Genomic DNA, 12,036 nt, shown 5'->3' on the forward strand with positions numbered 1-12,036 from the left:
CGGGCGGGGGGACGGGGAGCGGACCTGCCTCCCACAGCTTTGCTTTCTGCTCCATCTCACCAGGGATCGATGCGCCGAAGGACCTCAGGGTGGGGAACATCACCCAGGAGTCCATGATCGTCTACTGGAGCCGTCCCATCGCTGCCTTTGACCACTATAGAATATCCTACCGCGCCGCTGAAGGTAATGGGTCAGACCACTCTTGCTCGTGCCCTGAGCTCGCAGCTGCCAACCCTCCCTTCATCTGCAGACACGAGCAAGCCACCAGGTCATCCTCACCCCAGGCAGCATCCCAGTGCCCTGGGAAAAGCCACCGATAGCTGGGATGGACCAAGAGGCTGCAGGGATGGAGGACGGGGTGTGTGGGACAAGGATGGGCAAGGGCCACTGTAGCCAAGGGCCAGCTCAGCACAGAGAGGCACAGGGAGTGACCCCCTGCAGCGTGCCCTCCACGGGGACAGTTAATTCAGGGCCCGATCCTGAAATCCCACCTCCCCCGCCTGCCTCCCCCGGCTCATCTCCCTATGTTTCACCTATGATGCTGAAAAGGTCGAGCCAGCAGCGTGATGGGCATGCAGGTGCAGGCCCAAAACCCACTTACCCCCAGTATCAGCCCTGGAGAGGGCTTGTGGCATTGCCCTCCTCTCCCGAGCATCTCCTCTACCCCAGGGACGGGGCCAGCCGTGATGCCAAAGCTCTTGGCTCTGTCCCCGCAGGGAGGACAGACAGCACCGCCATCGCCAGCGATGCCACCGAGTACGCCCTCCGCCGCCTGCAGCCCGCCACCAAGTACGAGATCGGGGTGAAGAGCATGCGGGGCCGGGAGGAGAGCGAGGTGGCCTCTATCACTGTGCACACAGGTGGGAAGGAGCTCCTGGTGAGCAGGTAGCCATCAAAGAGTGCCAGCCCCTGCTTGCACTAGCAATCAGGCAGCTGAGAGAAAGCTGAACCTCATGCCAGCCTGATGCAAGCTCGAGATGATGAGAAAGGCTCACGAGGACTTCTGAAGTATGTCTAAGCAAAGCTTTTCCCGTATTTGCATGGGTAACCATGGAGGGGAGTGATAAATCTGTGTACCAGGCACGGGGAAGCCAGAGACATGAAGTTGGGCAACCATGACAACCCTTCCTAAAGGGAGTACAGACTTCCAGAAATAATCCCTGGGGAAGCCCTGACACAAACAGCATCTGCTGCAAGAATAAACCCCTCTGCTATCCCCAGACTCCTCAAAACCTAAAAAAAGCCCTAACATCCCAGGCTGTGCATCAGAAAAACAGTGGAAGAGCAGCCCAGGTAGCAGAGTAGCACAAGCTATGACACCTCTGCTCTCCAGCTAGGGCAGCAATAACTCCTCTGCAGGCACATGTACCTGGGCAGCAAGGCAGGACCGCGAGCGATGGGTCACAAGAAGCCCTTCCAGTTCATAGCCCAGTCTCTTAATGCCTCTGACTCTCTGAATCTGTCCCCCATGCAGCCATGGATGCCCCCTTGGGGGTCACAGCCACCAACATCACCCCCACCGAGGCACTGCTGCAGTGGAATCCGCCGCTGTCGGAGGTGGAGAGCTACGTCCTCGTCCTCACCCGCCGCGCAGGTACATCGAAACCCTGCGCTCCTCTGCCGCAAGCTTTGCTGGGGCTCCAGCTCGCCTCCACTTCTCCCCCACCCCAAATTCTGGGGGTCAGCAGATGCCCTCCACGGGGGGAGTAGGGAAGGAGCCCTTGCTTCGGGAGGGCAGCAGCTGGCGGGTGGCAGGGCTGTACCCCATCCCCAGATGCCAGCTCCTCCCGCGCAGGTCCCACAGCAGTGCCCCTCGCCAAGCCTCCGAGCATGGCAGTCCATACAGAAGGGGACTGGGATCCCCTCGCTTTACTAACTGGCCCACCAGCAGCAGGGGCAAGCAAGTACCCATCCCACAGAAACTCAATGTGCTGCAAACTCCATGAAACCCACTACTGAAGGGAAAGAAAGCGTCAGGCAAATACAGGGACTGTGGGAAAAATAAGACCATCCTTCAGACCAAACACCACCACTACAGCTCAGCTGCCACACAATAGCTCACGGTGTTTCAGCTGTATAAGTGCTTTTGGTCATGAGGTCATATTCATAGTCACATTTTGGAGAACCGCCTTGAATATCTACCTGAAGTCATCTCTTTTGGCTTACAGTTGCAGGAGAAACAATTCTTGTGGATGGAGTCAACCAGGAGTACCAGCTGACCAACCTCCTGCCCAGTACCACCTACACAGTCTCCATGTACGCCACCAACGGGCCTCTCACCAGCCAGACCATCAGCACCAACTTTACGACTCGTACGTACAATCACCTCCCCCACTGCCTGTTACACGCCCTTAGCCATACGTCCACCCCAGGAAAAGCAGCCAGCAAGGCTGAGCCAAAGCTCTTGTCACATACATGTGGGTGCAGAAGTAGCCACGTGCAAAAAGGACACCCAAATACCAGTGTGGGGCACAACACAAGAACAGAATTTTAATCACAACAAGCATCAACCATTATTTTCACTCTTTCAACATCCATCCACCCCTTTCTTTGGTTTCCCCTGGATGTGGTTTCCCGAGAAGACCCTTGACTGGGTCTTTTTCTTGCCCAAGACTATAATCCAGAAGAGCACTACAGCCCATTTTGCTTACAAGAAGTTTGACAGGCCCCGTAGCACATGAATTTCAGAGTCGTTACCCTTCAGAAAGCATGCAGGTAGAGGAGGACTTTTAGAAGGTTTGCAGAGCTCTGTTCAAGGCTGGGGACGGGTGATGAGGTCTGGAAACTGAGGGTGAGGATGGACTTTGGGCTGTAGCTCAGGGTTGCAAGGTTGAATTCCAGTGCGCTGAGTTGGGAAGTAGGGCTGGTTGCGTGTGAGAACTTGCACTTCCCTGGGTCCCTATCTACCCTTGCAGTTTTGGATCCTCCAACAAATCTGACCGCCAGCGAAGTCACTCGACGGAGTGCCCTGCTCTCCTGGGTGCCTCCCGTGGGAGAGATCGAGAACTACGTCATGACCTACAGATCCACCGATGGCAGCCGGAAGGTGAGTGAGTCCTCACAAAGAAAGAGGCTCATTAAGTCAAGGAATGACCATGGAGAAATGAGCAGGAGAAACCCAACAAAGCAAAAGGACAATGCTCACCAGGTCAGGGAGAGACTAGAAGGGCAGACGCTACTTTCTGCATAAGTGATACTTTAGATAAACAATTGGAAAAAGCAGGAAAAGATTGGTTAGGGCAAAATCTGTATGCACACCTGCAGGTCTGGGCAAAGAGGGCATGCCTGGGAAGTTTGGAGGAACAGGGGAAATTCACAACTTGTGAAACACAAGCGAGCTGAGGCAGGAGAAAATGATGCCGCGAACAGAGATGCTAGAAATGCTATTTGCCCTTCTTGCAAAAAGGAAGATAGGTACAGACAGCTAATTAATCTCACAATACAATATATTTGATTATTTAATGAGTGTGTCCATATCTGCCTGTCTGGAAGAGCTGCTACAAACGCTATCAGAAATACGTCACCGTAAATAGTCTCATTTCCTTTGCCGGTGTGACTGGCTCACAGCAGCCAAAGGATAATAGCTTTGCAGAAGGAGTTCGATATGATGCTATCTGGCACTGGCTGACGACCAGAAAAATTAACGTGACAGGAATTGACGGAGTCAGAACTGGCTGATAACCAGGTTTGGCCAGCTCTACTCCTTGCGATGCTTGGGCAATCTGTCATGCACACAGATCCCAACAGAGCTGGTAAACAGACCAATATTTAAATCCTCTGTGTCCAAACCAGTTAGCTTTCTCCCACCTGAACCATCCCAAAAAAGTTGAATTCATCCGTTGACCTCACGTTGACTTAGTCCAGGGGTGTAAGCAGCCATGCAACACTCCTCGGCCAGGCACCAAGGGCTGCGGTAGTTTGTGGCTTCCCTTCCCTCCTCGCTTGCTCTTTAGGCTCCCCATCGCTTTTCTCATCTGTTGCTCTTGGTGTCTACCTCCTTCTGGGACCCATGTACAGGAGCTGATTGTGGATGCCGAGGACACGTGGATCCGCCTGGAGGGGCTTTCTGAGACCACAGAGTACACCGTGCGCCTGCAAGCTGCCCAAAACGCCGTGCGGAGCGGCTTCATCTCCACCACCTTCACCACAGGTGAGGACTCGCACCACGTCCGCTCGGCCAGGCAAGGCTTAGCCCACGTACTGTGCTGGTAGACACGGATTGCTTTTGTGGGCTTTCCCTCCTCAGGCAGCATTTCACCACAATCCACATTCATTTCCACAACCCACAGTGCTGCTCTGCTACAAAAAGTTAATGGCTGAAGGACCTATAATACAAACACAAGGTCCAGCCCAGGGCAAGGGGATTTGAGCTTCAGCCCAGAAACCATCTACCAGCCCCTTTGCCCCTCCTCAAATGCATAAATAGAGGAAAAAAAAAACCCACAAAAGTCAACAAGAAGTTATTAACAGATATGCTCTTGTAGTGAGTGGGGAAAGACCCAGTTGGTCTCTTCCACTCTGTAGACATGGTCCAATTTCTCACAAATATCATAGAATCACAGAATCATAGAATAGTTTGGGTTGGAAGGGACCTTTAAAGGTCATCCAGTCCAACCGCCCTGCAATGAGCAGGCACATCTTCAACTAGACCAGGTTGCTCAGAGCCCTGTTGAACCTGATCTTGAATGTTTCCAGGGATGGGGCACCATCCCTGGAAATATCAAGCAGATGCATCTCCACCACCATCAGCGGAGCCACAGGCAGCAGAGCCAGCATGCCCGCAGGACTGTGGTCCCACTGATTTTATCTAATTGCATTATTCCTCCCCCCTCTAATTCTAGAGAAGTCACGATCCACTAAGGCAACGGGAATGGTTTCCTTTCCAAATCAAACGGTGGGCATCCACAGCCACCATAACCCCCACAGATGGAGTGCTCACGCTTGCAAGGATGACGCTTGCATGAGAATGTCACCATTGCCCCCACCCTTTGCAACCGTTCACATTAGAAACTGTGCAAAGGATGTAGTCCCTCACCCTCTTTGAAAAGCCTTGCTAGGCCAGGGCACTTAAGAGACAGAGTGCATTTTGTTCAGGGCTGAATCCAATTACGTTTCTCCTGAGCTTCAAAAGCACCAAGAATCCTGAAGGCGATGTCCACCACAATTCCTCCCATCTGCACGGCCAGTTTGATTAGGAGAGTTTTCTTTGAATCTGCTGTGGATACACTTCCCCATCCTGGTTATATGCAAAGGTCCCTTCACCTGCTTTTAAGAGATGATAGAAGCTCTTTACGTCAACAAAAAAAAAGACAAGACTCTTCTCTAATGCATCTACGGATCAGGCTTTCCTGTTATTCTCATCCCTTATGCGGGCACATAAAGCCAGTGCAATTCAGGCAGGTGATGGAAAAATGCATGTAACCTTTGAGGCTGTTTGGGAGTCAGGGACGAAACTGCGGAGGGCTGGCTTCTCAGCCGGGACAAAGCAGCAGAAACCCACTCACGTCAGGCAAGGAGAGCACCGTTTCCGTTAAACACAAATGTCAGACCTCGGCAGTGTTCGAGACACCATTGCCAGCTGATGCCGCATCCGAACACAGGTTTAATTTGCTTTTAAGATGAAGATAGGCATCAGCAAGAAACCAATTTCTCCCCACTTACCCTATATATTGATGAGACGGAAGCACCCAGGAACAAACATCAAGGCGATGCAATCCAGGGGCAGCATCCCTCAGCGAAGAATCGGGGTCTGGGGTTCAATTCGCTCTGGCAGCATATCGGGCCACTTTGCAGAGAACAAGGACTTGTCTTTAAGGAGACAAAAAAAAAAGAAAAGAAAAAAAAAACAGGCTTAATTTAAATTGTTTTGCTTCCTTCTGCTCACAGTACACATCCTGGGGTTCTTCCATTCCCTCTGACATATTAATAGCTCGGCCTTCTTTGTTTCATGTTTGCATAAGGTTCTTGGGGAATTGTATACAGATGGAACAAAAGGAAGAAACAGATACAGTATTTATAATTTATAGTGGTTTGAAATGTCTTTCAAGGTCTCCTTGGCTCTTAAAGATATGAATATAAATTAAGAAACAAGTAATCTCCGCAGAGCTCAGGGGAGCCTGAAGTGGTTGTCTTTGAAGCAGTTTTCATTGCTGGATACTATAAAATGCAAACACTGTCTCACCAGACTTCGCGCTACAGACCACGGAGACGGGAAAAAATAGGGGATCTTCAACATTCGGACAAGGCAACGACCTCCGAGTCTTCAGGTCACAAGGGTGGGGGAATACACCCAAGTGGGAAATAACAGACAAGGGTCTGTACCCTGGTCCTACAGGTATCTCGCAGTTGTGATGGACACACACAGCACGTCCTTCACACCTTCTCAATACTTAACTGAGACACCCTCAAAAGCCACATCCACATTGCCTGCTCTGCCCTCATTTACCCCATCAACTATACACACCAACAGCAAAGAAAAAGAAGTATTTCCCCCTTTTGCTTTAAATGAGAAAAAATTGAACCCAGAGTTGACATCCCAATACTGCTGGGGTCTCGTAGTTAAGACTCTTTTAAACTCTGACCCCCAAATGAAACGTTTCTTCGTTAGAGGACACCTGGAGCCCAGCCACACAGCCCACGCTGCCCATCTCTAGCATCTCGCACAGCCTAATTCCTGCTCAGTTTGCAAGTGACAATCAGCCCGGCGTAAGTCCACCATCATTTCCAAGGACATGGATCAGGAGAATCCCCCTGGAATGAGTAAAGTCATAAAACTTATTTGGAGCTGGCAATCCTGAGAGGAGAACAGGTTTTGGTATTTTCACAGCTGTCTAAATACGCTGGTGACAGCTTAAACCCCAGGGTTTCAGACATGGTGCAGAAAGATGGTCCAAGATGTGACATCCCTCATCATTCATAGTGATGTTACCATGCACCTTTCTAATACAGGACGTATGGGAAATTAATTAATATATGCACACATTTTTTCCCATTAAATCCTCTGATGTTGTTGGCAGATGTAAAGTCCCACCGCCTCGCAGAATAACTCAGGACGCAGAAGCCAAGTTAGACCTTTCCTGGATCATAACCAGTGGGCCCCAAGGCATATGGAAAGGGTGTCGCTCTGCTTAAATTTTGCCTTTTTTTTTTTTTTTTTTAATTTCGCAGGTGGCCGTGTCTTTGCTAACCCTCAGGACTGCGCCCAGCACCTGATGAACGGAGACACGCTGAGCGGCGTCTACACCATCTCCATCAACGGGGACCTCAGCCAGCGAGTGCAGGTGTACTGCGACATGACCACCGACGGAGGCGGCTGGATTGTGAGTAGCCGTGTGGTTGTCCTACGTGTCGTCCCCATCGCAAAGTAACCAAGCCCCATCCGACCGGCAAAGCCAAGCACCACGCTGCACGGGAACGACAGCAGGCTTAATATCGCACGCTTCATTTCCCACGCCATAGGGAATGGCCCACGCTCCAGTAATAATAGTTACACTTGGAGAAATGCCCTTTGATTTATTTGACATGTTTGCAGTGCTTCTGGAGAGCAAAATCCGAGAGTGAAGCAGATTTATTGTTCTAGAAATGAAATTAATGGCCGATAGCTTTCACGGGGAATGATTCACACTGCCTGCAGTAGGGGGGTGTCAGGCATCACTCCAATTGAGTCCGCACAGGACCATTTAGAGGCAAACGCCTGTTTGGCTTTTGAATTGCACAAACACTGCTTGTCTTGACGTAGACGGACTGACAGCTTAAGTAATGCTCTGGTGCTTTGATTTTATTCGTGTCAAACTCTTACTTACATGCATTACACAAAACTCCGCTAGATGTATAGTTGAAACAAAAAAAATGGGTTTCCTCAAATGCTGATTTCCAGCACGGATGTTATTTTAGCCAGGAAATTTCCCTCCATCTCGCTCTGCCTCAAAGCATCCCCTCAGATATCACAGGAAGAGCCAGCCGAAAGCAGAATCACATGCTAGAAAACCAGAGGCACCATGTGTCAAGTAGAGCAGAAAGCTTGAGGCTGATTCCTTCCTATTATAACATTGATTTGCCTTGGACATCACCTAACATCTCTTCAGTTTCTCTATCTGCACGTGAATTAATTGCATGGTTGCAATTAACACTAACCGGAGGGATATTGCAATTTTCTCTCCTGAAAGGCACGATGGAAAGATGAAGTATTGTCTTTATTTCATGTGCCCCAAAGCCCAGCGAGGCTGTCTGTCTTCTCCTTAACACTGATCTTCCTCCTGGTCTTCCCCCACGGCAGGTCTTCCAGAGGCGGCAGAACGGGCTGACTGATTTCTTCCGGAAATGGGCAGATTACAGGATTGGCTTTGGAAACTTGGAAGATGAGTTTTGGCTGGGTAAGACCTTAACTGGTTGTCTTTCATCGATGCATCAAATCCAAGCTCCCCGTACACCGTGCTGCTCATCCGTGCCAGCTGTTGGCTCCTCGCCTTTCGCCCCACTCCTCTATGCTCTCCCTTGGACAGTTTTCCTTCCATTGTTCGTTCCCTGCCCTGCACGTTAGAAAGTCACTCATGGGCACACCACGTTGTGAAGGCCAGCAGCTCCCTAATTTGCTCCTCCTAGGAAAGAAGGGGGCACGCTGGGGGGTTTCACAGACCAAAACCCATCATCCTCCTTTGGATGACTACAGGCATTGGTGGCATCTACGACTCATGGATCTCACCTGGCCTTGGCCAGCAAGCCAGTGCCCAAAGAAAGTAGGAAAGGGGTGAGCAGGAGACCCATCACAGCTCTGAAATGGAGCATGCTCCCCCAAAACCTGACCACAAGCCAACGCCAGCCCTGCAGCATAAACACGCTCTGGCTTGTACAGAAGCTTAGCAGCTCAAAAGACGGGTGTGCAACACAAGAAGTACCAGGGCTCCACAGCTGATCAACCCCAGCTTCAGCACATGGAGAAAGCTGAACCTGGGGCTTGAACCCACCTCTCATAGCTGCGGGGAAGTGAAGTTTGGGTGGGGACAGAGAGCTCAGACCCCACCAGTGCCAGGAGAGACAAAGACTTAACCAGAAGTGCTGTTGTTCTCTGGTTCCTCTCCTCGCTCTCATTTCCCACAGACATTTTAGAGCTTGTTTTGTTTGCTCACGGAGCATATCCAGGCACTGGGTCTCAGCAGGTGTCTTGCTGCTTGTCTCGCCAGGTTTGGACAACATCCACAAGATCACGTCCCAGGGGCGCTACGAGTTGCGAATAGACATGAGGGACGGCCAGGAAGCGGCGTACGCCTACTACGACAAGTTCTCCATCGGCGACTCCCGGAGCCTGTACAAGCTGCGAATCGGGGACTACAATGGCACTTCAGGTACAATCCCAGTGCTAGCGAGTAGTAGGGAAATTCTGGGACCGTTGGGTCTGAAACCGTGAAGGAAATCCCAACATCAAAGCTTACCTGTCTGGAGCAGCAAAACGCAAACCCTTTCTGCCTTCCTTCAGTCCACCATGAAAACCAGGCTGATAAATCCCACTAAGGACAGAGGGAATTTTCCATTGGGGATTAGATATTTAATATCAGAGGCATTGCTGTTCAAATAACCGGGTCAATCATCAGAGGTGTCATCTCATTTGACAATCACTGCAGCTCACTATTGATGTCGTGCTGGAGGGTGTATTTATCGCCCTCCCACAGCAATGGAAAAAGCTGGAATCCTCTGCATCGGTTTCCTTATGCAGAGGCCAAACACTGCCCGGTTTTGCAAGGACACTGTCACACCTCTCGCTCGGTTGATGCAGCAGCACTAGGCTTTGCCCACCAGAAAACGGTGGGTGATGGAGGGAGGGGGTCTCTTCCCCGAGAAGCGGTAGAGGGGTACAGTTGCAGCCCTTCTAGCTGGGATAGACATGCCCAGTGACTGCAAACCTCCGTGACAAAAAGTCACTGCCATGTACTTAGCGAGGAACCCCACACCATATCTAAGACGCAGGAGTTTTTCTATACAATATCTGGTAGTTGCCACTGGAAGAGAAGAGACAGGGAACTTGGTTGCGTGCAACACAGCCCTTGCTCTGACCTTAAGTCCCAGGGCACGAGGCACCCAACCTGTTGTCAAAAATGCCAGTAACAGTGCTGCAGACACGACTCCCTCCCCTTCCCCAGGCAAGCTCTTCTTCTAGCCGTCCAACCATGGAGCTTCTGCTCCACTTTGAGCAGAGAGAGCCAAGACTCGCCAAATGGTTCATTGCCAAGAGGTTTTCTAGCAAGCCTCTCGGTGGCTGGACTGCACACAGCTAGCACGGGTCCACCTCGTATGTTCTTAGGGACCACCGAGGAGCATATTAAGAATGTCTCCTGTAAGTACATCACTGAATTGTAATAACGACCATATTTCGCTTTGGCTCTTCTTTCAGCCAAAAGCAGTTTTCTTGTCCCTTAGTAAGGAGGGGAGATGAGGTTGGCGGTTTTGGTGGAATAAGACAACACGCACCTTCCGAAAGGTTCTTCCCCTTATCTAAAGGGAGAAAAGAAGGCCAAGCATCTTGGTTCAAGAGGCGAATGCTTGGCCTCCTCTGGGAGAAAAAGTCCCCTTTGACTAACAGGAGGGAAGGAGGCTGAAAGCATCCTAAAGTTATGTGGCAGTCAGGCTTCAGGAAATCAGGGATGCCCAAATCTAGGATTTAATTTGTTTCTGAAACACTGAAATTCAGATCCAAAACCATATAGCATTTTATCTGCCAAACCCAAGCAGCCTCTGAGATTTGCTATTATCTGTATTGATCCCAAATGGACAGCAGAGGACCTCAGATGAACCAATTGTGAGCAATTCCAGTTAACGTCATTCCCAGACTGTCAGATGCTTGAGCTGTTGATCAACAGGCTACCGCATATACCAGAATATCCTAATTTCCTTCTGAAAAAGACCAGATGACTCGGGCTCCACCACCTCTAACAGCACCTCTTTCCACAGGGGACTCCCTCAGCTATCACCAGGGCCGCCCCTTCTCCACCAAGGACAGGGACAACGATGTCGCTGTGACCAACTGCGCCATGTCCTATAAAGGGGCTTGGTGGTATAAGAACTGTCACCGCACCAACCTCAATGGCAAGTACGGAGAGTCCCGGCACAGTCAGGTAAGGGCAGAGCTGGGCTGAAAGCCTTCGGCATTTCTTCTAGCAGCACGACCAAGCACGACAGCAAGCCCAAGCTAGGGCTGGGGTCAGGAGCACCGCTGGGGTAACCCAACACAAGCTGGAGCAAAGGGAACCACCTTTGAGCCATTTGGGGTGGTGCTTCGTGCCTCACGCTGGCTGCCATGGTCATTTTCCTTGTTAAGTTACATTTACAAAAATACATACATAAAATTTGGTCAGGAGCCTTTGAGCAGTGGGAAAAACCCATCAAGCCACAGCAGCGGCAGAGTTTCTTGCTCCTGCAGGAGCAAGTTCTTCCTTCCGGCTTATCTATGGCAGTCAAGCTTTTTTCTTTCCTCTCCCACCCTAGTTTTGTGTTAGAGTCTTTCTTTACCCTGTGCCTTTCTCTCCCTCCTGCCAGGGGATTAACTGGTACCATTGGAAAGGCCACGAGTTCTCCATCCCCTTCGTGGAAATGAAGATGCGACCTTACAACCACCGTAATATCTCTGGGAGGAAGCGACGGTCCCTACAGCTCTGAGCCAGCTGAACCCCCTCCCACCTCCCACCACCTGACCTTTTCTGTCATTTGTTTGTATTTTATAATATGAAAAGGGAAAAAAACAAAAATTACTACTTGTCTGAGATAGCAACCTGCCCCTCACGAGTGCTGGAGGGAACCACGGCACAAGCAAAGGCCGTGGGAAAGGGAAGACCTCCTTGCTTTGCATCTGTCCCAGAGAAATACCAAACTTCCAGTCTCCCTACCCCACTACTCTGGCCCTTACAAGAGAAGAAAGAGAAAGAGAGAGAGAGAGAGAGACAGATTTTTGATATATTTTTAAAAGATTTAGAAATCCCCAGCAAACCCTGTCAGAAACATTTGTCACGGGACTTGTGGCAGAAACCTTCCCCAAGGTTGGTGCGGCCG

At 50.5% G+C, this 12,036-nt stretch overlaps 1 protein-coding gene across 2 annotated transcripts in view; it reads left to right on the forward strand.

The window, feature by feature from the left end:
• TNR (tenascin R) overlaps positions 1–11,715 on the forward strand; it is a 28,960-nt gene extending 17,245 nt beyond the window's left edge. The window contains exons 11-21 of one of the 2 annotated variants that reach the window (XM_075157080.1): positions 64–183; positions 717–860; positions 1,475–1,594; positions 2,169–2,312; positions 2,916–3,046; positions 4,018–4,150; positions 7,168–7,319; positions 8,276–8,372; positions 9,180–9,341; positions 10,942–11,105; positions 11,527–11,715. In XM_075157080.1, coding sequence (XP_075013181.1) covers positions 64–183; positions 717–860; positions 1,475–1,594; positions 2,169–2,312; positions 2,916–3,046; positions 4,018–4,150; positions 7,168–7,319; positions 8,276–8,372; positions 9,180–9,341; positions 10,942–11,105; positions 11,527–11,646 — 1,487 coding nt within the window. In that variant the 3' untranslated portion in view covers positions 11,647–11,715. The remainder of the gene's footprint in view (positions 1–63; positions 184–716; positions 861–1,474; positions 1,595–2,168; positions 2,313–2,915; positions 3,047–4,017; positions 4,151–7,167; positions 7,320–8,275; positions 8,373–9,179; positions 9,342–10,941; positions 11,106–11,526) is intronic. The other variant, XM_075157079.1, reaches the window with a different exon arrangement.
• The last annotated feature ends 321 nt before the right edge of the window (positions 11,716–12,036 follow it).

Source organism: Calonectris borealis, chromosome 8 (genome assembly GCF_964195595.1).
Source record: "Calonectris borealis chromosome 8, bCalBor7.hap1.2, whole genome shotgun sequence".
NCBI classification, from domain to species: Eukaryota; Metazoa; Chordata; class Aves; order Procellariiformes; family Procellariidae; genus Calonectris; species Calonectris borealis.